Source organism: Musa acuminata, chromosome BXJ2-11, assembly GCF_036884655.1.
Source record: "Musa acuminata AAA Group cultivar baxijiao chromosome BXJ2-11, Cavendish_Baxijiao_AAA, whole genome shotgun sequence".
Lineage (NCBI taxonomy): Eukaryota > Viridiplantae > Streptophyta > Magnoliopsida > Zingiberales > Musaceae > Musa > Musa acuminata.
In genome coordinates this window covers 27,234,831-27,259,622 of record NC_088348.1, presented here as the reverse complement: position 1 = coordinate 27,259,622, position 24,792 = coordinate 27,234,831, and the positions used below count along the sequence as shown (strand labels likewise).

Below are 24,792 nucleotides of genomic sequence, written 5' to 3'. Positions count from 1 at the left end.
CTTCTTAAATTTTATCTGATGCAAGTAATGATCTATGAAATAAGTTTCCTTTTTTAATATCATAGTTAGGTCATCATCATCAACCCAACACTGACCTTTTTTTTACACCATGGCTCAGATCCAGACATCAGCATCTTGGAATGGCAGGAGGCAGCTCAAGTCTCAATCAACAAAGTCAAACTTTGCAACCAGGAAGATCCAGCATCACATACTCACATGCCTGAGCTCAGAATGTTGGGCCCTGCAGTGTCTTATCTGAATCCTCTGATGCCACACTTCAAATAATTTAATCCAATATTTTGTGTTACTTTATTTTTTCCAGGAGTTGTTTTGATCAAGGAGAAGTTATTGTAGTATAGTATTATAAGGTAATGACAAAGGGAATCTCTCTCTCACTTCCATGTAAACTTCTGTCCAGCCAAGTCCTGTTGTTCCTCTCTTACATAATCTATTCCAAACTTGAACTCAGAAAGAAGTTTCTGTGGGTAATTGATCAATGAAGTAGCATATAATAAGTAGAACATGGAAGGCAGAGGAAGAAAAATCTGAAAGTGATTCTGCAGCCTCAAACTTAAAAACTTGCAGAGTGACGCAACCAAAATCAACTTAAGAGTGTGATATTATGTTACAAGCAAACCAATCATTTCTTTTAGAGATTGCTTGCTAGAATTGGTATCTGATGTGAATTAATTATGTTCTTCATCAACATGACAAGATCTGAAGATTATTATACTGTTTAAGCATTGATTAGTGCCGAAGTTTCGAGGCAGTGAGGAATCCCAGCATCATCAACTTGAATCTCAACAGCAGAATTAGAAGTTAAACATCACATCTTAAACTAAATATGACCTTTGAAGCTACTTAATCTTACAAGTTGCAGAAACATGTATTCTAATTCATAGCTGCTGCTTGAGGTTCCATTGTGGCATCTCCAAAGTCTTTGTCTCCGATGATTCACCACACTGCATGTTTTGAGTGAATACATTTGCATCAAGATCATGATCTGAAGTATTAACATAGCAATTTGTTTCACTGTTCTTTGCTTCCATGACAGGGCAGATAAGCTATCTGAGACACAACAAACTTCCATTGTTAAATTATGTGGGAAGCACTTGCTTTTTGAGTGGTAGCATAGTATTTGAGCTCTCTTTGCAATCATTTTTTGACTAAATTTGCATTCAATTATTCATAGCTAATGTTGCATTGCACTCATTGATTTTAATTGATTTAGCTGTCCTTTTAGGTCCCTTTGATGAGTTCAAGGTATTTATGCGTTGATGCTTCCACCTAATAAATAGGTGTCATTGCTTGAGATCATCATTTGAAGCATGTCATGGTTGCCAAATAGTAGGGATACCCAAGTGTTGGTTATTTTAATGTGTCTCACTAGCTGTGTTTATATATATATATATATATATATATATATATATATATATATATATATGTGTGTGTGTGTGTGTGTGTATATATATATATATGCATATATATACATATATATAATAATATAATATGAGAATCAAAATAAAAAATGAGCCCTCTTTTTCATGGTGTGTGGAATCATTAATTTCGATTCCAAAACTACTGATTTTGATATTATAAAATTAAAAATCAGAATCAAATCACTTCCAGATGACTTTGATTTTAGTTGAGGAATCATCAATTTAGATTCTGATTCAGGAATCATTGGTTTAATTTAGATTCTTACTCTATCCATGGATTATAATTGATAAAAATAATAAAATAAATTGCTCCAACAAGATTCCAATCGATGGTAGATGAGGAAGGCACAATCTCACTTCACTGTGCTCCTCATCATTAAGTATTAAGCAATTTAACAGCTCACATATAATTAGGATCAAAATAAAAAATGAGACCTCTCTTCCGGGGTCATTGTGGTTTGGGAATGATCGGTATTGATTCCAGAACTATCAATTTTGATTTTATAAAATTAAAAATTAAAATCAAATTAGTTTTGATTTTAGATGACTCTGATTTTGATTCGATACTCATCGATTTAGATTCCGATTCGAAAACTATAGATTTAGTTCCCATTTCCAATTTTATCCATCGGTTATAATTAATAAAAATAATAAAATAAATTGCTCCATCAAGATTTCAGTTGACAATATTAGGTTTTAAGTTTAAGGAATTAATCATAACCAAAATATATTATTTTGGGTAGAGTGATAAAAAAGGAAGTATAATCCTCAAATTAATACATTATTTTAACTTCGAGAGTTTTGGACAACGAAAAAAAGAGAACTTTAGTTTGAACAAATGGTATTATAGAAGAGATGGCGCGTATGATGGTGATTGTTGACGGAGACTATATTAACGGTGATTAGTAACCTTTAAGTAATAGTACTATGACAACAATCATATTATTATGATAATTAAAGACAAAAGTGAAAAATGATAGTATAAACTAGAGATGAAAAGGAATAAATGGGATAGAGACTTTAATCACCGATGACTCTCTTCGAATTTTTTTCTTTATTTAGGCATCTCACCTAAGGTTCTTCCTAGTAAAAGCTCTTAACTCTTCATTTTTTTTATAATATGAGATTTATAAAAAAAATTTATAAGGATGAATGTCTTTTAGACGAGTGTCACATGTTTTCTTGGTGGGTAGGGTTCGAATAAATGTTTGCCTTTATATAAATGTCATATATTTTTCTCATAAAAAGGAGAGGGTTAGGGATTCATGGAATATAGTATAAACCAGAGAAGAAAAAGAATAGATGGGGATAGAGACTTTGATAATTGAGGACTCTCTTCGGATTTTTTTTATATTTAGGCATCTCACCTAAGGTTCTCGATAGTAAAAGCTCTTAACTCTTCATTTTTTTTCATAATATGAGATTTATAATTTTTTTTTTATAAGGATGAATGTCTTTTAGATGAGTGTTGTTTTCTTGATGAGTAGGGTTCGAATAAGTGTTTGCCTTTATATAAATATCATATATTTTTTTCATAAAAAAGAGAGGATTAGAGATTCATGGAATATAGATATGTGTCCACTCAAAGATCCTCTGTGATATATACCTTAAGACGTAACATGTGTATAGGACACATCCCATTTGATGACTTAAAAATCAAATATAAATATGTCCTGACATAACAATTATCGTAATAAAAATATATACGATGGATATTTAGACCTATATTCTCCGTATCCTCTTTAATTATCGCAATGATATCATGATCTTTATTAAACCTATTTGTATTTCATTTTTTTTCGAGTTTGGAATTATTAGTTTTGGTTCAATTTTTAGGAACCATAATTAAATCATATGACTAAGATCTGATTCGATTCGCAACCACTAAACAGTTGATTCAGTTTGATCTCGACTTTGATTTGAATCGAACCATGATCATCTCTACTTTCTTTTGATCTACAATGGTTTTGTTAGGTATCATCACTACGAGTTGTGTTGGACCAAAGCAGCCAGCGATCAATTTCTCTAATTTATGCTTAATTTCCCTACTTCATATTATTCTTATTTTGCACACCCGCTAACATGAGTGTTAAGAGAGTATTCTATTGGGCTCATTCTTGTGGGACCCAAAAATAGTACGTGGGACCCACGCGGAGTACATCGTCTTGCCCAATGAAAAGACTGGTAAAGGAGGCAGTATCAGATGAGGAGGCGGAGACGGTGACTTCTTCCGGTGCAATTTATACGAATACAATACAGACCATATCCGATACGTATCCATTCAACAGTATACGCGACATGGATAACATCGAGCGCTGCTGGCCCAATGCGTTGCGCTCCCTCGCATCCGTTTCCCCCTTCCTCCACTTCGCTTCTTCGTGACTTCCAGGAGATATCGGATTCCCTCTCCCGATGTAAGTGTTGTTTCCGTCACCGATCTCCTGCTCTTTGTTTGTTGATCGGCTCTTCCATCTCTCACGCGTCGCGATTTGTGGGTTGCGCTGCGTCCAGGGAGGGCTCGTTGAAGCCGATGGATGCGGAGCAGCTGAGGGAGTACGGCCACAGGATGGTCGATTTCATCGCGGATTACTACAAGAGCATCGAGTCGTTCCCCGTCCTCAGCCAGGTCAAGGTATTTCAAGAATCTGTACCTCGCTTTTTGCGTTCTGCGTTCCTTGCTTCTTGCCGCGGCATGATCCAATGCTGAAATGTTGGATGTCCAATATGTATGTTTGAGAAACTGTTTCCCTTGCTTATGATTCTCTTTTCTCTTTTCGGAGCTGTTTCCACTCCCTAGTGTCAGCTGTTGACCCCGATTTTTGGTTCTTGGTCGTTGCTAGATTGATAGAGTTCTCCATTCTGTTTCAAGGGGTTTTCTTTGCTGTAATTATCGATCGCTGCTAGGCGATGGAATTGCAACTTCTCGGCTGAGAGATTTTTTATTTGGAAGATCATTTTTTGATGTTGGGTGCTGGAATTTAAAAGATGGGTTTTCCTTAATCGGCATTCGACAGGGCTAAATCTTGGAATTCTATTCTAATGGTTGAGTATCTGTTTTGCTTTCTTATTTAATTTAGGAGGACGATTCCACTTTCTATTACATGTTGATTGAGATTCTGCTGGCGTTCTGCAATGCCAATTATATTGCTCTTGAATTTTGTACGTGCAAGAGTAAATGGAAGAACAAAGCTTCATGTTCCTTCTGATAAACCATCTTTTTGAATTGTAATAACTTACATGGAGAGAGGGCTGCAGTTTGTGCCGGCTGGTTAGGTTATACGTAAACCCAACGGTTTACAAAATTTCATTTTAAGATTGTGAAATATTGATGCATTCTAATGAATATCTGGCCTGAAGGGAGTATCATCATGGTAGATGAGAGTAATATTGAGGGACATGACACCTTTAGAATCCCACATCATTTGTTAGGGACCTTGGTGATCCAAGTGAATATATGTATGGATCTCACAGAGATGTTACTGCAGAAATTATGATATCCAGAAAACATTTCACTAAAGATTAAGGTTGTATATGAGTCACTACCACCTCCAATTAATGCTTTATAAAAACTCCTTTTAGTCTAAGCCCCATGTGATTTTGGGGTTGGGTTGTGACAGAATTCTTGAGCCACTAAGTTGAAGATTTAAACGAAACTTAACCTTCTTTTATCTTCATGACCATTTTCATTTAAATAATTTACACATTTGTAATGTAATTATAAAACTTTTGCAGCCTGGATACCTTGCGGAGCTTCTGCCTGAATCTGCACCCAATGATCCTGAATGTTTGCAAGACGTTTTTGATGGTGAAGTTTTTTTACAACTATTATCTCTTAGTTCCTGTTACCATTAACAGTTCTCACTCCTATCATTAATTTTTTATATTCATTTATCCTTTTACATACCCTTTTATTAGATCCTTGACCTAGAACCTAGTCTTCAGTGTTGTACGAAGGAATTATTTATCACAATTACATATGCAGATATCCTTCAGAAGATAATACCTGGCATAACCCATTGGCAAAGCCCAGATTACTTTGCTTACTTTCCATCTAACAGCAGCACGGCTGGATTCTTGGGAGAAATGCTCAGTGCTGGATTCAACATTGTGGGTTTCAGTTGGGTTACTTCTCCTGCTGCAACAGAACTTGAAGTGATTGTCCTTGATTGGCTCGCTAAAATGCTTAAGCTGCCTAACCAGTTCCTTTCAACTGGTAAGTGTTTGGATACTTGTAGATTAATAACATGGAACTTATTGGATGCTATAATATATTAGATCAATTTGCCCTTGTATGTTTTATTTTGTTGAACTAGGGTTATGTACTGAATTTTGCTCATATTGCATTATGCGAATTCCTAATAGTATTTTGCTCCAGATTCCTTAACGTACTTTGCTCTAGTGGTACAAATCATAGGCATATAATAATTTGGCACATTTTGACATCTTTCATGCAAATTTTCTAAGTTTTAATAATTAGAATAAATCAATTAAAAATTTGTGAATTTATTATATATATATATATATATATATATATATATATATATATATATGATATTATCAATTAAATTTATCGAGAAGTATATTTGATATTATCCAACAAAAGATATACTTGCTGTCATATACCAGGATGAGGTCCTTTTTAAGTTTATATTTTCCTTTTGATCAACTCTTTTAAGAATCTATTAGTCCATCTAATGCATCATGAATCATGTATTAGTCATCTCTGTAACTCCAGGTGCACAAGATTTGATTGATGATGGAAATTTTGAAAAAGACTAGTTACAAGGACAAATTGTAGTCATAGTCAGCTAAGAATCCATCAAAGTAGTCTACTGAGTACTGAGACACCAATTCTAGATCAGCTAGTACTGTAGCCCCACTATTCTGTATTATTAATTTTAAATAAATGAAAATTCAGGTTTTACAGTCTGCCACATGCAGCTGCATGGGCACACCACGCCATAGTTGTTATGATCAGTATATGTTGGGCATGCAGGTCCTAGTCCCCAATGCTTGTACCCTGTGCCTTCCTGATGCCAACAATTATACTCTTCTTTGTGAATCTCTTCCAGATCTGTCTTTTTGGTTGTAAAAACTAATCATGCCATAAATTGATAATGATGACATTAGGTCCTTAGTTCGTGTGTCTGTACAAGTGCTCCATAACACAATGTATTTGGAGATTGAGGAATACATACAAGCAATCTGCAAATTCCATCCTGGAGTGAACCTTGGTTGGCATTTATATTGTTGATTCTAAATCTAAAGCAATAATATTGCTAGTAGATTTAGATTTTCAGACTTGTGAATCCTACGAACTTATGTTTGTAGCTTATTTAGGTGAGTAAATCTTTGCTTGTTTTATGAAAATAATTTTGAATTTTCTCACCATGTATGAATTATTATTAGAAAAAGGGATTTCTTTACTGGTGGACCTCCCGCTTTTATACTCTTCAACTTACAGTGCTAACATGTAAGAAGGACCTTCAGGCAAGGGTGGTGGGGTAATCCAGGGTACTGCAAGTGAAGCAATTCTTGTTGTTCTATTAGCTGCTCGTGATAAGATATTGAGGAAGGTTGGGAAGAAATCCTTGGAAAAACTAGTGGTTTATGCTTCTGATCAGACACATTCTGCTTTGCAAAAAGCATGCCAGGTATCACGTACTTCATTGAATACATTGAAATTCTTCATTATGCTACTCGATATGGAACAGGATCATTTTCTGCTGATTCATATTTAGAAAGACATCCTATGATATTTGTAGATTCTTTGTCATAAGTCCTCCAGGTATCAAACATTTAAATTTCATTTGATTAGACGAATGAAGTAGATTGGTCTGTGACTCTGTATAGAGCCTCATTACATATAATGATGTTTAATATTAATACTCCATTTCCTTAAATGGTTTTTAACCATTAATCTTGCTTTTTGTTCAAATTTAGATTGGGCAGGAATAGAATTTTTGGCATTTATGGAACAATACTTTGTGTGGAGCACAGCTGGATTTTGGCTGGTAGACTCTCGAAGAGCATTACTCCAAATAGTTGGGCCATTACGATTTCTTGTTGTTGTTATTGTGGACTATTGAAGATCATTAAACAGAATGTCTAATTCAGGATTTTCCAATGATATTGCATATTAATCGCCGTCTTCAATGAATTTAGATAACTCGAGTCTAAGTTAGTCGCTTCAGAATTGAACACAAAATTAAACACCAACTTGGAGGGTCGTTAGTTGTCATTTTTCTTTTATGAATCCTAGCTAAGAATATAGTTGACACCAAGGTTCTAATTTCGAATAATACCGCCCGTATCGGGCGGTGCCGTCGAGTGGGGCTGTTTTCGCCTCATTATCGTTTTAAATCGGACGGTGACCGAGGGAAAAGAAAGAAGAGGGAGAAGTGGAAGAAAGAAAAGGGAGAAGAAGAGGAGAACCTACGCCGCTATCCCTCCTCGTCTATCGGTGACTTCTCATCTGCGCGGGGAGAAGTATCCATGATGTTGCGGGGAGAAGAGAGGCGACGTCGCTATATATATATATATATATACCGAGCGGTATACCGAAATATACCGCTCGATATACAGTACCATTTCATACCGAGCGAATCTCGAAACTCCGGTACGGTACGAAATTTCAATCCTTGGGTGACACCGAGACTTTCGAAGGGTTTGTTACTGTTTGGTGCTCATCATGTTATAGTAAATTTTATGAATGGTGGGGGGTTTTTTTTTCAAAAAATGTTTCCCTAGTTTAGAGTTTTGCTTAGATTGGTAATGGAGTTTTGCTTGTTTATATGACAGGGGTCTTGGTTCGTCCTAATGTACATGTGCCGGAGTGTGGCGAATAAAATTGTGTTTTGGTTTAAATTCATCACTGTTTTTCTTCTTCTTCATCTTTATTCTTCCAGTTTATTTCTTTCTCTCTCCAATTATATAGTAAGAACTCTATATTGGTTTAGATCTTAAATATCATTTTTAGATCTAAAGCTACACCATTGTAGCAGCCCTAATCTCATAGAGCGGTATCACTTTTACTATCACAGGTTACATAGATCCTAGTGTCACTATCTATCAATGCTAGGAATGATGAATCCAATCTCATGAAGAATTTAAATGGGAAAAAACAACATAATGGTAATTATTCGACAGCTATATTGTTGCTGCAATGATTGAAGAAGATGAGCAATTTAATAGATAAATATTTATGATTCACAAATATAAGCCTTGTTGCTACAATTGTTGACAAATTCCCCTTGATTGGTGAATATACATCATATAAATAGATTTCTCATTCCCCATGTGAAATTTTCAGCGATTCTCTTTTCAACAGCCTCATAAATCATTAAATCTCATGGTATCACCAAAAAAGTCTTATGTATACTACAGCGATAACCAAATATGCAGTTGCACAAAAGTGTTACGTTGAAAAGCTACTGATACTCTTACAAACATGGAAATTTTACTGCTGTAAATTTTGTAGTAATATATTTTGTAGCAATAACTGGGCTTCTTATGATCAGTGCTGTTGGCTTTCTATGGATACTTATAAGAATACACCATTTCCATCTTATATACATACTCTTTAAATATTAATGGCTGACTTACATGTTGGTGTCAGTGTCACTATTGTATTGTCCAAGCGTTTCTTTGACAGATTGCAGGAATATTTCCGGAAAACCTCAGAGTTCTGAAGACTGATTTGACTTCAAACTATGCTCTTTCTCTTGAAGTTGTTTCGGAAACAATATCTAGTGATTTATCAGCAGGATTGATACCATTTTTTATATGTGCCACAGTAAGGAACAATTTACTTTGTTATATATCCATTTTAGCTTATCATGCACTCACTTTCATTTTGACATTCTTGTGGTTTTAAGTTTAAGAAAGTTTGTGGTGGCATTTTATATTTGCAAATGACCAGTAGGACAGTACACTGGTTTGTAACTGTATACTGGTTGCTTCTTGCCAGTTTATGCTGGTCCCTTGGCAATTGTGAGAAATGGGTCTGTGTATATTCATCCTTCTGTATTATCTTAAGCTAGCTGATGTAAATTAATTTGTTATATACTGAAAATAATATAAATCGGCATGATGCAGATATCTCTAAGAAATATGGCAGTTGTAATCTTTCTTGTACACTTCTCAAAAGTCAAAACTTCTGATATCATAGTGCTTAGAATAATTTTTCTTTGACCACAGGTTGGCACCACATCCTCGGCAGCTGTTGATCCCATATCTGAGCTAGGAAAAATAGCGAAGGTAACAAATCTGATATCACTAAAAGGGAGTCTCAAATTCATTATAAGTGCTATTAAATAATGTCAATCAAGTTCTCTTGTTGTGTTGCAACTTTCATTAAGGCACAAACCCCTGCAGTGTCCCATTTCCTTTATTCATTGTAATAGAATCAAAATGATAGTTCTTGTTAAGCATTTAACTTCATTCTGCCACTCAAAACTATTAATTGATCAATAGTTTTACTATTCAAGGGATTGGTGCTGAAAACCTGTGGTTAGGCTTTTTTATGATTAATGAATTCAAACTTTAGGTATTATAATGACTTAATGAGTTCATGACTGAATGTAAGATCTGGATTGGATAGCATGCATGTAAGAAAGGGGAAAATGTTCATCATGAATTCCAGTGTTCTTGAGAAACTAAGTTTAGTGGGGCATCTTAACATTTATAGGGAAGTTCTTCATAACCTGAGCCAGATACGAATGTTGCCCATATATATTTGGCAAACCTGCTGAACAGCAGCTCTCACAACACTGCAACAAGATAATATCTAGAATATTAATTATGTATTATGTAATACACTTCATAGGCTTGACAAATGCGGGGAAACACCTGGCCTCCCACGTGTTGAGAGTTAAACTGAGATCAACACAGAGAAGATAGGATTTTGCAAGGCTAGTTAAAAGAAGGGAAAGAAAAGATTGGTAAATGCCGATCAACAGATATCCCTGAACAGAGGCTTCTGCATTGGTATGTTCCCTACATTTCAAAAAATGGAAAAAAAATCTTCTTCGGGTTGGGCATTTGGAAGTTATTTCTAAAGACAAAATCCATATAGGTGTAGAGGAAAAAGTGCACTAATTTGAGATGTTGTCCATCCATGATGCTTATGTATGACGTTGTAGATCTTGTAATTAGGTGGGATAACTGAACAATTTCGTGTCTGAATAAAAGCATGATGTTGCTGGAATTTTGTGTCCCCTGAAAATTTTCTCTCTATTTTCCTACTTAATTTTTGTTCAGTAGCATGCTCTTTGTAATCCTAGGATTCTTAGCTTCATTGACAAATTGGTACCTTTTTATGTCCTCTATCGTAGGCCTTTAATATGTGGTTTCATATAGACGCTGCATATGCCGGCAGTGCTTGCATTTGTCCAGAGTATCGTCATTATATTGATGGCGTGGAAGAAGCAGATTCGTTTGGTATGAATGCGCATAAATGGTTCCTTACAAATTTTGATTGTTCAGTGCTTTGGGTACAGGTAAGGCATGCAATTCGGTATTTGTGGTAATTTATAAAAGAAATTGTGCATTAACCAAATTAAGCATTCTACAAGTTTTGCTCCATGCTAATCAATCTAAAATCAGTTGTCTTTCTGTTCCATATTCTTTTGTGCACAGTCAAGTTTTTGCATTGTAAGTTGAACTCTTTGTGTTGTTTGTTCTTTTTCTAGTTTTGCAAAAGCTATTCTTTTCGGAGTTCCCTTTTTTTGGGGTATGGATCATGAAATAACTGAAGGTCAAGTGTGATGTCCTGTTCCCTTGAAGAATACCTGTACAAGTTATTGATTCTAGGTAAAATAATTGATATTTTACATGATCTTTGATGGAACATAAACCAAGGGAATCAAAACTCATCTGTAGAAAGTTGGAAGAAAGATATAGTGATTTCCATGTAGTCGGAACCTGTTACTTTATCAGTTGCATGCGAGGTTACCTAAAGTGAGCTGAACTCTCAGCCTTTAAGAACTCCAATGTCATCTGTTTTCTTTATATTCATTGTCTAAGATTCTAAAAAGATGTGAGGCTCCAGTCATGTGTTCACCCTTAGATATTGGAAGATGCAAAGTATGGTATGGCAATAGAAGATTGTAGTAGGTCAAACTTTTTTATTTTTAGTACTTGTCCAGATAATATTTCAATTTTCTATAATTTTGACAGACAAAAACATGAGATTACAATTAAGTACCTGCCCTTTTTAAACTTTGCAAAAAGAAAAGCATCGCAGGCATTTAAATTAAGGTGAAATTTGAAAATGGAAATATAGTGACAATGTGCTACTTAAAACAGTGAGATAAGCTATACAAAGCAATTTCTTTTGGAAGGACTGGTAAGCTACAAAAAGGGACACCTGTAATACCTCAGTTATAACATATTACATTCTTTTACCACCAATTCAAAAATTTTTGTTCATATGTTTTCCAATTAATGCTAGTGAAGCACAATTGTCTTTTTTCCTTGTTGAATTATTTCTCGTCTGTTATTAGTTATCTAAAGCTACTAACTAACATCATTTGCTTGATTTGATCATAATTTACTGCAGCAGCTTACACTAATAGCTGATATCTATGCCATCGTAGTCACTTTTAACATGAAATGACTCTGGATACTACTTACTCCAATATATATATCTGGCACTATATTATCCTGCTTCTAAAGAATTTACTTACTCCAATATATATCTGGCACTATATTATCCTGCTTCTAAAGAATTTTCACTAAAGCACTAATGGTGCTAGTAATTATGCTTGCTGGCAGGACCGAAGTGATTTGATCCAGTCCCTTTCCACAAATCCTGAGTATCTTAAGAATAAGGCTAGTCTCTTTTTTCCATCTGTCTAGCTACTTTTTTCATAATCATACTTGAGCATTGCAATTTCAAGCACAAGCACTTGTTTAAAGGACTTTATCTTTACCAACATACACAAATTAGCTGAGATATGGAAGTCACTTCCTCTGTTTTCACTTCTACCTTGTTTTTCTTATAGTAGTCTACAATAAGAGTGACGAATATGTATATTCACTAATTGGATTGATCTAATTTAAATGGTAGGAATATCCTCATGGTATACTAAAGCTGTGTTTGGCATTTGAAGTTGCTTTTTAGTAGTTAAAATATTTTCTAAGGAAGATCATTAGCTCGTTATTGAGGAATTTTTTGTGATTTTGTATTCAACTCTTTCATCCTCATTTATGGTATCATAGTGTACTTTAGTGCTTCTTGGAACTTCCACTTCACACATAACTCCCAATTTTGAATCTATCGAGCATAATAAGATGCAAAGATAACTTAAATGAAAGTGTTTTACGATAGTTACAAAGTGGCTTGAGTCTTATCATGTGTTGACAAAATGGGGCACATATTCTCAGGTAGTTAGTGGCTAGTAAATATTAACAATCAATGACTTGGGAAGGAATTTGTATGCCAGGACATGTCTAATTGCCTTTATAGTTTATATAACGAGTATATTTTTTATGTCAGCCAACCTAGGGATTCAAGAAAAGCTTCGAATATATAGGAGGTTGGTAAAAAAGTAGAGCCAATAAAAATTGGACTACAATTTATGTATCCTTAAAGCCTTAAAGTCATCACTCTTATGTCAATGCTAATGTTTATACTTTGGCAACGAAGGTTAAATGTTTCAAGTCTTTAAGCTGGTATGATTGTGGTGGAATGCTTTTGTATTGTCAATGAGATAGGTAGGGATGTCGTGTTGATTGAGAACAAAAAAATGTAGCATGAAGTGAAATGTTAGAAATTGTTTGTTATGGATAATAAAGTTTATGTTTCTTAATTAGTAATGTTGTTGCATTTGATTGTGTTAAAGCAGAATTTGGTTGTCCGATGTGAAGGAGGATTTGGATCAAACCTTAGTTCGAGCTTGAATCTGTCACAAACTTGATGTTGGAAGATAAATGGGTTTGATAAGAGATCCTGCAAAAATTGCATTGGGGACATGCCTGACAAGGGCCCTTCTATATTTAAGTCGATAAGGGGTTCGAAGGATTTAATAATTTCGAGTCTAAGTGTTGGAAAAAAAAGCTTATCTTGGAAATCATATTCGAGGGAACTTTTTATAGTAGGGTCTAGGGTTTTTATTTTGTGGTTGTGGTTAAATGCTCGGAAATAATACTCAATGAGCATACCAAGCACCTTCAAACAATATTCAAGATTCTCCGAAAGAATACCTTGTTCGTAAAAAAGGAGAAGTGTTAGCTTATGCAAACGAAAATTCTATTCTTGGACACCAAGTCGATAGAGGGATGATTTGAATGGACAAGTCGAAGGTGCAAGTTATGGTGGAGTGGCAAATACCAAAGAAGGTGCTTGAGCTGATATCCTTCCTTGGTTTCGTTAATTGTTATCGGCATTTCATCTCAAGGATTTCGAAGCGCACAGCTTCACTAATGGGGTTGCTAAAGCTTGAAGAAGCATTATTGGCCATAGTTAGACAAATGTGAAGCGACATTCCGAGACCTAAAGGTTGTTGTTTTGGAGGAACCTGTACTCAGATTGCTAGCTTATGGGAGACCTTTTGAAGTCTACATGGATACTTCAGACGGAGTTTTTATGAGTCTTCCTGATTTATTGAGAAAACTAAGGAATTAGTATGATTTTCTTGACGTCTCTGGATTCAAAGTTTAAAAACACTCCCGTGTCATTTACTGGTTGATACTTTGTGCCCTTGACCGTGTTAAATAATTTGAAGCATATGTACTATCTCTTATAAAAGAAAGCTATAACTAGATATCTTCTTTGCTGGTATTTGGGACACTTTGTCTCTGCCATTACTGTATATTTTGCTCCTTAACATAGGTAGAACTTCCAAGGATGATAATGAGGCAAAATGTGCACATCCAACCTGGAGAGTGATTCTAGTATCTGTATAACATCCAACTTTTAGACTGTCATGCTTATATTTCTGCAAATCTGTCAGGCCGTGCTGGGGGTTCATATTGATATATTATATTTAGCAAGGGTTAACATGAAATTGCATATAGTATGTCAATTTTTTATGCCCTTCAATTCACAGGAAAGAGAGATGGGAAGATGACACAAGTGACTATTTAGTGCACATGACCACAATTAAGAACATTGCTGGTAGCAAAATTAATAATCCCTTACAAAAATTGCTTTGCTTCTTATGGTGATGATTTTTGTTATCGTTATTCTGTTAAATGTGCTTTTTGATGAAACTGAACAGAAGCAGCTCCTTTTCATGTTCTCTCTCTCTCTCTCTCTCTCTCTCTCTCTCTCTCTCTCTTGTAGTTCCTAAAATATAGTTCTCTCCATTGTGTTAGCACATTTTAATGAGCCTGTTATTGTATTCTTTTGGCTATTGTTCAAATTACCAGGCCTCGCAAGAAAATGCTGTTGTGGATTTCAAAGATTGGCAGATTCCTCTTGGACGCAGATTCAGGTACCACCTTTCTTTGTGCATGTATAATGCTTGTTGTAATAATCCTGCCATATATATGTGTATGTGTGTGTGTACTTGTACCTGGGAGCAATTTGATACTGTGAGATTAAACATAATAAAATTTGAGTTTATTCTGTATGTGAATATTTCTTTCAGATGTTAGTGTTAGAAACTAAAAGAAAAAAGTTCAATACGCCATAGTTTTTTGGCAGTTTGAGTATCCAAATTAACTTTTGAGAAAGTTTATCTTCAAATGTTAGCTATTTTGAAGTCTGTGACAAGATTTGTGATTAAGGTTGACTTGCCGTTTTGTTTTTCTGTGTGGTCCTGCATATGAGAATCAAATCCCATTTGCTTTTGTCAATTAGAGAGAGACTAATTTTTGACATGAAGTTGAAGGGTTGACTTATGGTATTATACAAAGATGCTGAATACCAGCAATGCACAATTACAGTTGTTATCATCTTTTTACATTCTTTGATTTTTAACACTTCCTAGATTTATGACTTATGGCATTACATTCTTTAACTTGTGACATTACACACGGGATATGTACACTGATATTATATAATAGTCTTACTATATTATATATGTAGAGATTGGCCTTTTGCAATTCTCACTTGTAAGTTAGCTGGAAACTAAGTTGTTTGTTTAATCATATTGCACAATTATCACAATTGTGCAACTACAGTACCGAGCTGTTGTCTTGGTCCCTTTAGCCTTTAACTCTTTAAACTGTAAACTCTTAATAAATGTTTTCTTCATTGCTCATATTGAATTGTTGTTTATTATAGTCTTGTTATAGGTCATTATATCATCCCCAGTTATTTGTCTTTTTAAGACTGACAGTGAACTCTATGTACTTGTTCAACATCTATATTAAGGTCCAATGACATAAATAGAGCTACTACTTGTTCGACAACTATATTAAAGTACAATGACATAATTAGAGCTACCTTGAGTTGCTTCTTGTTGAGCTGCCTGGCTATCCATAATCTTTTGTAGGCAAGCTATTTCTAGTGTTTGCTTTCTTTTCCACAGGCATACTGTTCATTATTTAGTCAATTGTCACTGTAGCCAACATTATGTTAATTTGAGAAATAATACTTTCATAAGTTCTGCATTAAGTTCTGCATTTACTTTGAAATTGAAACTTTGTTTAATCTATTCCATTGTGGATAATAAAATGAATGCTTCATACAACACCTGGAATATCTTCCAAACTATTTAGGCCTCTATCTACTTATTGTATGATGTTACTAACCAGCGGACTTGCAATTTAATGTTTTGAGAGAAAATGAAGTGCACTTGTTGTAATAGTAGTTCTGCACCACTGCATCTCATGTCCTACGAGTCATCTGCCACCTATAATTTTGGTACATTTGTCAATCTGATTAGATGGCATTGTCATCTGGTTATTATAATTTTTTTGTTTGTTAAGGATAAAGAGAGAAAGGAAATGGAAGGGTTTGTGTATACATCTGATTTAATGTAACACTGGAGGACAAAAATGTTGATTTCGACATATTAGATTGTTTCATCATTTATTCATTTTGAAATTGCAGGTCTTTAAAGCTATGGTTAGTTTTGAGGCTATATGGCGTTGCAAATCTACAAAGCTACATTAGAAATCACATACGTTTGGCTGAACAATTTGAACAACTTATAACTTCTGACTCAAGGTTTGAGGTAAATGAGACAATTATATCTTCAGAATCAATATCATGTGTAGCTATTATTCTAAGTTCCATAAAAATGCAAGATTTTTTTGTTTCAAAGCACTTACATGTATATTCACTGCTCCATATATTTTGGATCAGTTGAACATAAATTTTTTTACCATCTGCATAAATATAATGCATTGATATCCTTTCTTGTACTGATTTACTAAACATATTAATAATTGCAAACATCATGCGATATTTATTACATGTGCTCTTCCTCTATTTCTTGCATATATAGCCATCCATCATCCTTTCGGTCTACCATTTCTGCAGTTCCTTTCAGTTGCCAAGGAATTCCTTTATATGATACCCAAGAAGCATCTCCCAAAGAAGCACCATCATCAACAAAATAGTGTCATTTATTCCTCAGTTTATCTCTAATGAACAATATAATCAAGCTTTACAACTACTGATAGCTATGTTTTACTTTGGCTTTAATTTTATGTTAGTGGAAACAATCTTTCAATAATGCTTTCCTTTTGATCCAATGACTTTAAGGGCCCCAGTCATTTGCAACTTCATGCATTTAGTTACCTTACAGTGTTTGTCCTCTTAAATTTGTATTTATAATCATAGCTATACAGAAAATATAGACCAATACATCATCCAGATCCTAGAGTGACTCAATTCAAGTGACTTCTAATGCTAAAATTGGCAGCTATTTCAGTAACCATTTCTGTTTTCATTTGCAACAATTTTAACATCTATGACGTATAATGCTTTGTAATGTGTATACAACTAGTGGCTATAGTGATGTGTATTTGCAAGATGATGGCTGGGTTGAGGGTTGCATGACCCTGTTTTCTGAAATGCCATGTTTGCATTCATTTCTTTTATACATTTTTCTTGTGCAAATTGGCCTTGAAATTGAGTTACAAGGTAAAAATTGTGCTTTTTTTAATGCTTGTCTTCCTTAAATTGAAGTCAATGTTTTTTTGTTGGCTAACCAAATCATATACATCAAAATTAGTTTTTAAAGGACTGATAAGGAATGAGTCTAGAATTCTGTCTTCAAATATTATTGTAAGACCTTCTGTTTTTATTTCTGCATAGCATCCTCAGATTTTTTTTTAATTTACTATGAAAAATTTACAGGTTGTGGCCCCTCGGACCTTTTCATTAGTATGCTTCCGCCTTATTCCTCCGCCAAATGATCAAGATAATGGTTATAAACTCAACCATAGTTTATTGGATGCTGTCAATTCAAGTGGGAAAATCTTCTTATCACATACTGTAGGTTTTTCACAAATTGAAGCTCAGTTCAAATCACCATAATTACTGTTTGATCTGTTTCCTTTTAATGGGCTTTCATAAGCAGGTTTTGTCAGGGAATTTCATCTTGCGTTTTGCTGTTGGAGCACCACTTACAGAAGATAGACATATTAAGACAGCCTGGCAGGTGTTGCAGGACCAGGCTACTACTCTTCTAAAGGACTACTAGGTTTGAGTTTCGTTGGCAACATTTATATGATTGTTCATTTGCATTCGGCACGACAACACTACAGTCTTAGTTTGTTCGACTATTTATGGAGTTCCCAACAATAAGTACAACCGAATGATCCCCGCTCTTTGGATCAGGCTATAATAATCCTCTGCTATCTTCTAGCTGTAGTGAGGACGATGTCACCAGATATCCTAGGACAGCCCAAACCATCTCCTTACTCTGACCCACACACACACACTCTCAAATTTAAATTGGTTCACCTATCCTCACTGTTAGAGGACCTTCAGACATGTCAAAGCCACTACTTATAGATGGATTTCTCTTGTTATATTCTGAGGAGACTTGCTACAACACTTAAAATGGGAAGTTTTGGTTAATGTACATAAAACACTTGTAAGAAAAGACCAAGAATGAGGTAAGAGAAAGAGAAAAAGGCATTATTTGGTCGAGAGCTGCCCTTACCTTATCTTTAAATGACAAATTTGATAGCTTTCTCATTTTCCAAAATAGACTGTAAGATCCTGATCCCATGGTCCATATTTGGTACTCTTACCTCTCTTTGGAAAGAGAATCATAATCACTAAAGCAAACTTCCATTCCGTTGGTGCTTGTCATGTCTTTCCTTGAATACGAAATAGAATGTAAATTGATTGGACCTTTTCTTTTTGCTGTGTTGGCAGGTTCCTCGAGTGATTTTGCAAGTCTGGATCGCATTGACATCAAGCCAATTCATTGTTTTTTGGTAAACATCTGGTCACTATCAATGCTGCTATTCAAGGAATATGAAATGCTTGTATTAATCTAGTGACCAGCAGCAGTTCCTCTTAGTGATTTGAGATTACTGAAGACTTCAAATTGGATTACACGGTATTCTTCGGGATCCTTGGTGCAATTCTTCAGTTTAATGGAAGTATGCTACATAGAGCATTGAGATCTTACTTGGAACCAACAATTTTTACTCACGCATGTATGCATACTGACTATGTTGCTTGACGATTTTTACTTCATTTTATTTCTGCTGCAGAAATGGTAGCTTTCATACATCTCATTGCTTGCACGGAGACATGCATGTTTCATACCTACTTTTCTCGTCAAACTGAATCCTGTGATGCCAAATGTGGTCTTCTCTCTCTCTCTCTCTCTCTCTCTCTCTCTCTCTCTCTCTCTGGAACTCTCTTTCCACTGTGGTATTAGTTTAACATGGCGTGTCAAGTGTGATGTGAATCAGCTTCTCCCAATTTCTCTGGCTCAAATGTTCTAAAGCAACCTTTTCCACCTGCTTTTGCAGCCCGGCTTTCGTCGAGGGCTCAACCTGGCTAAGCTCATTCCAAATTCAAAACACAGCTCGGCATACGAGACTATCGTCAAACGTGGAACTCGAGGACAGAGGCACATTGCTTTCGAGACATGTGGCATCCACACCTGCCCTTGGTCACAGTACTACTACTCTCATGAACAAAAAGTAAGGATCTCGTTCATTCCCAAACAAATGTGGTCGTAATGATTTCTCGCTCTCTCTCTCTCTCTCTCTCAAGCTTTCTACTGCGCTGACTTATCTGTTAATCCATGAATCCTCCAGGTGTCGACAGGAAGACTTGTGGGGTTTGTCCTCGGAACCCAAAGAACTACTAACTTATTCCATGCTTACCCAAATTGGCACCCCACGAGTTTCGCCAATCCAATAGATAAGGATCACTTGGACATCACGTCGGACAAGAAGCGAGGACATGTGGTAACGAGTCGCCGGTGGTGCAGCCTCTATCGAACTGCTTGCTTCCTTTTTTCTTCTGAAGTGCCCCTGCAATGGCCAGCCTCAATTAAAGCACAACCGATACGTGGATGTGAGGTGACGCCTCCGTACTTACTTTTCAATTGGATCAAACATCAAGGATGCCACTTAACGTTTGATTCTTGGAAGTGCAGCAGTGCTTGTGCTTCCGATGCTGCCCTCTAATACATCGAACGAATCTAGCGACAGGTGTGCAATCTAGTCTGTCTCCATGCCCTACTATTATATATGTCGAACTCTTGACTATTCTGCTACACTGCATCGAAACAAAATTCCACTATCGTCAAAGAGTCAAATTGCATGTTCCAACCGTATGAATCGAAATATGATCTTTTTAGTTTCATTAAAAAGGCAATAAAAAATAAAAAATAGAGTCTTGGGTCCTTTCCGCCCTTGTTCTTTCAACCTTAAAAGGCTTGGACTTTAAGGTTCTTTCTTACTGGCATCTGACCGTAGAAAACATGACCACAGGTTTCACGTAGGATGTGTTGAGGATATACCCAAGGCATCATGAAAAAGAGTTAGACATTCTAGTGCTTGCACCTGAGAAGTGGCAGTGGGAGACAGCTTGCGACCAGAATCTCACTTGATACTGGTGCAGCGGAAGCAGCTGAGGCATGGACGGGCAGTTGGGTTGGGGTACTACAGAAGATGGCTGGAGAAAGGGTCCTTGGACCGTGCAAGAGGATCAACTCCTCATCGAGCATGTCACCCTCCATGGCGAAGGACAATGGAACTCGGTCTCCAAGTTATCAGGTCGGTGATCACCGAGTGTTCCTCCGATCTGAGTTCGCTGCACTGGCGCCTTCAGTTCTCAGATACTAATGGATTGATTCAGGTCTGCGGAGGAGCGGGAAGAGCTGCAGGCTTCGGTGGGTGAACTACCTGAGGCCGGACCTCAAGAGAGGCAGCATCACTCCACAAGAGGAGAACACCATACAAGAGCTGCATGCCCTGTGGGGAAACAGGTACCACACCAAGTACCTCTTCTGCTCTCCTCACACTCTTCATCGACTCCGCGGTTAACCTGCGCAGCAAGCTGCAGGTGGTCCGCCATTGCTCGAAGCCTGCCGGGGAGGACCGACAACGAGATCAAGAACTACTGGAGGACCCATTTCAAGAAGGACAACACCCCGAGGAAGAAAGCCGAGAGGGCGAGAGCCAGACTCCTCGTGAGGCAGCAGCAAGAGCGGCAGAAGCACAAGCAGCAGCAGCAGGAAGCGGAAGACATGGGGGGGACGTCGACGATGAAGCAAGTGGAGGAGGATGCCATGCGAGCGGAAGAGGTGCAGGAGATGGCCTACGTGCTTCAAGGTGGCGGCTTCCAGGGATACATGAGCGACGAGGATGGCTCGTGGGGGTGCCTGTGGAACCTTGACGACGACGACAATGCATCTGAGTACACCGAGGGTGGCAGCACATCTCAAGTGAAGGATTGAGTACATCATGTCGCTGGCAACATCATGTAGGGAGAACTTACATTAATGTATGTGGGCAGATCCTAGAAACTAATTAATGGGCAGACATCTGTAGCAAGTTTCTTCTTCGACTAATATTAGTTTCTTCATTACATAATAGTACATTACAAGGTATGATACCACTTCAATCATACTGTTATCAGGCCTGTAGTAGATATATGAAAGAAGCAACAACAAGAAGAGCACGATTGATTGCACCATAGGTTGAAGAAGAATGAGCAATAGATTGCACGATATATGTTGGAGAGAGAGAGAGAGAGAGAGAGAGAGAGAGAGAATAAATTACCTCCCGTTTATTTATTCTACCAATGTGGCCTTCATTGCATGATTATAGAATACCAACGAATACGAGTATTTATTTTCTGATGGTTAGATGAGCCGATGCTATTTATGTTAATGTTGATGGCATGAGAGGCATAGAGAGAGAGAGAGAGAGAGAGAGAGAGCCTAAAAAGGTTTTGGTATAGGCTATAAATAAGGATTTAAAATTGTTTTAAATTTAGTGAAATTGGTATATAATGACGAAGAAAAAATTATATAGTCATCCCAAATAATTGGAACTTAAAACTCGTAATAAAAGCTCTCTTGTCGAGAAACTTTGGGCCACCTGTAACTCTATTTGTACCAACGTGCATGCAGCACATCCCTTCACTCCAAACAACATAAAGAGAGAGATCCATCGACGATCGAGAACAAAAAAGCTGCAGCTTACAAGAGCAGAAGGATACGTGTTCTGCTCAATAGAAGAAAAACGAAATGGTTCCATGATTCGTTTATGATAAGTTGTGGACTCGATAGTTCTCACATACTATTTTATTCCACGCACATACATAGTTCTAAGATGCCGAGCACCATTGATGCGTCAACGCATCTCTCCTTAGCTCACAAAAAGGTTGTAGAAGAGAGAAGGAAAAAGAAGAAAACTATATATATATACATATATATATATATATGTATATGTATATATATATATGTATATATATATGTATATGTATATGTATATATCATGCGATCAGCAGCCGTAAACCGTCGTTTTGTGTATGTCTTAAGCTTCCTATGCTTCACCTGCTCATTGACTTCCACGACTCCATCCATGGATGAGTTCTAAGCAAGAAGCCAGAAGTTCTTGTGAGTCTTGGTGTTGAGGAGATAGCCTGCGGTTTGGCCCTTCTTTTGGACACCAACACACAGGCACTTGCTGTTCTCGATCAGGAACTCTGCCGTGTCCGGCCCTTTACTCGACATGCTTCCACTGAGCTTGCACCTGCAAGACCAAAACCGACACGAGGTCGATCAGAGAAGCCATGACGATGATTAATTACAATCGTATATCAACATCATTCGTTTAGTATACTGAAGGATGAATGAGAACATCTCCGATTAACGCCTTCATTAATTCATCCCACCCGTTTTCTTGGTTACGATTAATGCCTGGTCACGCTTACCCCAAGAAGGAGGTGGCGTTCCGGCGCTGACCGATGACGAGGAGGTCGGCCCGGGACAGCTGCGTCTGCGTGAGAATGGCGGCCGCTTTGTCCTTGCTCTCCATCTCCACCCTCTCGATCTGCACCCTCACCGTCGGCTGCACCGCCTGGCACCTCGCCCTCATCGCGTCCAGGAACTCATAGTCGCCGCACCCGTCGCCCGCCCCCACGGCGGCGGCGACGGCGGCGGCCTGAGGAAACAGCACCGGTGACACCGCCGAGGGCGGACGAGAGAGGAAGGAGGAGAGCGCGGAGGCGCGCCGCGCGCTCACCGGCTCGACGTGCAGCAGGATGATGTCGTCGTGCTCGAGAACCGCGTGGTAGAGCGCCCACTCGAGCGCCGCGGCCGACTCCCGGCCCGGGTCGGCGACCACCATGATCCTTCTCTTTCCCGCCGGACTCCCGCAACCGTCCATCGCCGCTGCCACCGAGGAAAGCGAAAGGGCGAAGCGAATGCATTGAGCTTTCTGTTCACGGCATCGTCGTTTTCGATTCCGCCTAAGTTTGGGTGGTGGACGTGAACGACCTGCGCGTTTGTTGACCTACGTGCGACTCGGTCAACGTCCACCCGTGCATGGTCGAGACATTGTAGCCCTGTAAACACAACATATAATATGTATCCTATTATAATATCATATGATAGATATTATGCGCACATAAAATATTGTATGTTCTCTTTAGAGCTGAAGACGATTGATTACGACTCGGCGATAAAGTTAAGAGTGGCATTATAGAAAGACAACAACGAGATAAAGTGTGCATTCAGAAGGTTGGTGGGTTGATTCAATCACCAACTGAAATTGATGGACTTGAATATTTTAATGCATACCAAACCCAAAGACTTGAATATTTATCTCTATTTTGTTGCTGTTTAATTACTATTTAGGTTCAATTTCATATCCTAAATTTAAATCCATTTGTATGTGAAATGAGATATTATTTTTTATAGATATATTTAACTTCTTCTTATCATATATATATATGATAATCAATTAATATTAAAATAAATAGTATGAATAATTATGTATTTATTCGATCATTAATGAATGTGAAATCATATGACAAACTCAAATGATACGAAGGTAGTTTATCGGTTAGTATCATATGACTAATCTCATGAAGTCAAGTCGATGTCTTAGTTAGTACTACATTATTAACTTTATAAAACTAAATCCCATATAACAATATTGAGTGAATGAGATAGAGTTTTTGATCATGTGAAATTTAATGTAGCATTAGGTAAAGATAATACATCAACATAATAAGAATAAATTATGTGTAATATCTCTTTTATACATACATACATACATACATACAGATATAGATGTATTAGTCAAACCTAACCTTTTTTATAAAACAAGTCCATCAAGTCTAAGAGATTTTTTTTGGGGAACTATTTATTACTATATATATATATATTTTACATTTTTCACTATGATTTTTTTTTTCTCGCAAAAAAAAATCAGATTAGAAAAATAGAAGTAACATATACTAATTTTTCAAGACAATAAAAGAACTACAATAATACATGATATCATCATTTTTGTAATATCGATGATTAGAGTCTATCAAAGTAATGAATCGAGGGATTTGGTCCGGAAATTATTATCCCTATTTCTAATTAAAACAGAATGATACGTTCTGCCTCCTTATTTATAGCACTAATAATTTGCTTTCTTGTCATCTTCTTTGACATCCGTGACAGGAACAATATATTTGGTCCGCACATCCATCTTCAACAGTGTCCTACTCTTAACAGTGTGCCAAAGCTCCCACCCTTTCTGGGCCCCACCTCGTCTCTAACCTTTTTTGCCGCGTGGGGCCCAGAAACCAACGGTGATGGCCGCCTCCCCACCCACCCGAATGATGATGCTTACGCCCCAACAAACCCACCTTTCTGCCTCCTCCCCCTTTCCTTCGATTTCTTACCCCATCTCCTCGGCTCCGGCCATCGCGCCGTTTCCGCATCTCGACACAATACGTGGCGGTCGTGTG

The 24,792-nt window shown here is 37.0% G+C and overlaps 3 protein-coding genes across 3 annotated transcripts; 2 read left to right on the top strand and 1 right to left on the bottom strand.

The window, feature by feature from the left end:
• Positions 1-3,700: 3,700 nt before the first annotated feature.
• LOC135626551 (tyrosine decarboxylase 2-like) lies at positions 3,701-19,053 on the top strand. The gene is made up of 14 exons (XM_065131949.1): positions 3,701-3,853; positions 3,951-4,071; positions 5,172-5,244; positions 5,422-5,652; positions 6,930-7,093; positions 9,094-9,234; positions 9,639-9,698; positions 10,775-10,939; positions 12,216-12,272; positions 14,814-14,878; positions 16,444-16,567; positions 17,698-17,835; positions 17,921-18,043; positions 18,727-19,053. Coding segments are annotated over exons 1-13 (1,464 nt in total). The 5' UTR covers positions 3,701-3,851; the 3' UTR covers positions 18,727-19,053.
• On the top strand, positions 18,873-21,417 carry LOC135626553 (MYB-like transcription factor EOBII). Its single transcript, XM_065131951.1, has 7 exons — positions 18,873-19,013; positions 19,335-19,508; positions 19,626-19,892; positions 19,970-20,024; positions 20,307-20,591; positions 20,674-20,803; positions 20,881-21,417. The coding sequence occupies exons 5-7, from the start codon at positions 20,453-20,455 to the stop codon at positions 21,272-21,274; spliced, it is 663 nt and encodes a 220-aa protein (XP_064988023.1). The 5' UTR covers positions 18,873-19,013; positions 19,335-19,508; positions 19,626-19,892; positions 19,970-20,024; positions 20,307-20,452; the 3' UTR covers positions 21,275-21,417.
• Positions 21,418-22,310: 893 nt separating this feature from the next.
• On the bottom strand, positions 22,311-23,359 carry LOC135627240 (uncharacterized). Its single transcript, XM_065133254.1, has 2 exons — positions 22,759-23,359; positions 22,311-22,577 (listed from the first exon to the last, which is right to left on the bottom strand). Exons 1-2 carry the CDS (start codon positions 23,211-23,213, stop codon positions 22,418-22,420), a joined length of 615 nt encoding a protein of 204 aa, XP_064989326.1. The 5' UTR covers positions 23,214-23,359; the 3' UTR covers positions 22,311-22,417.
• Positions 23,360-24,792: the final 1,433 nt, after the last annotated feature.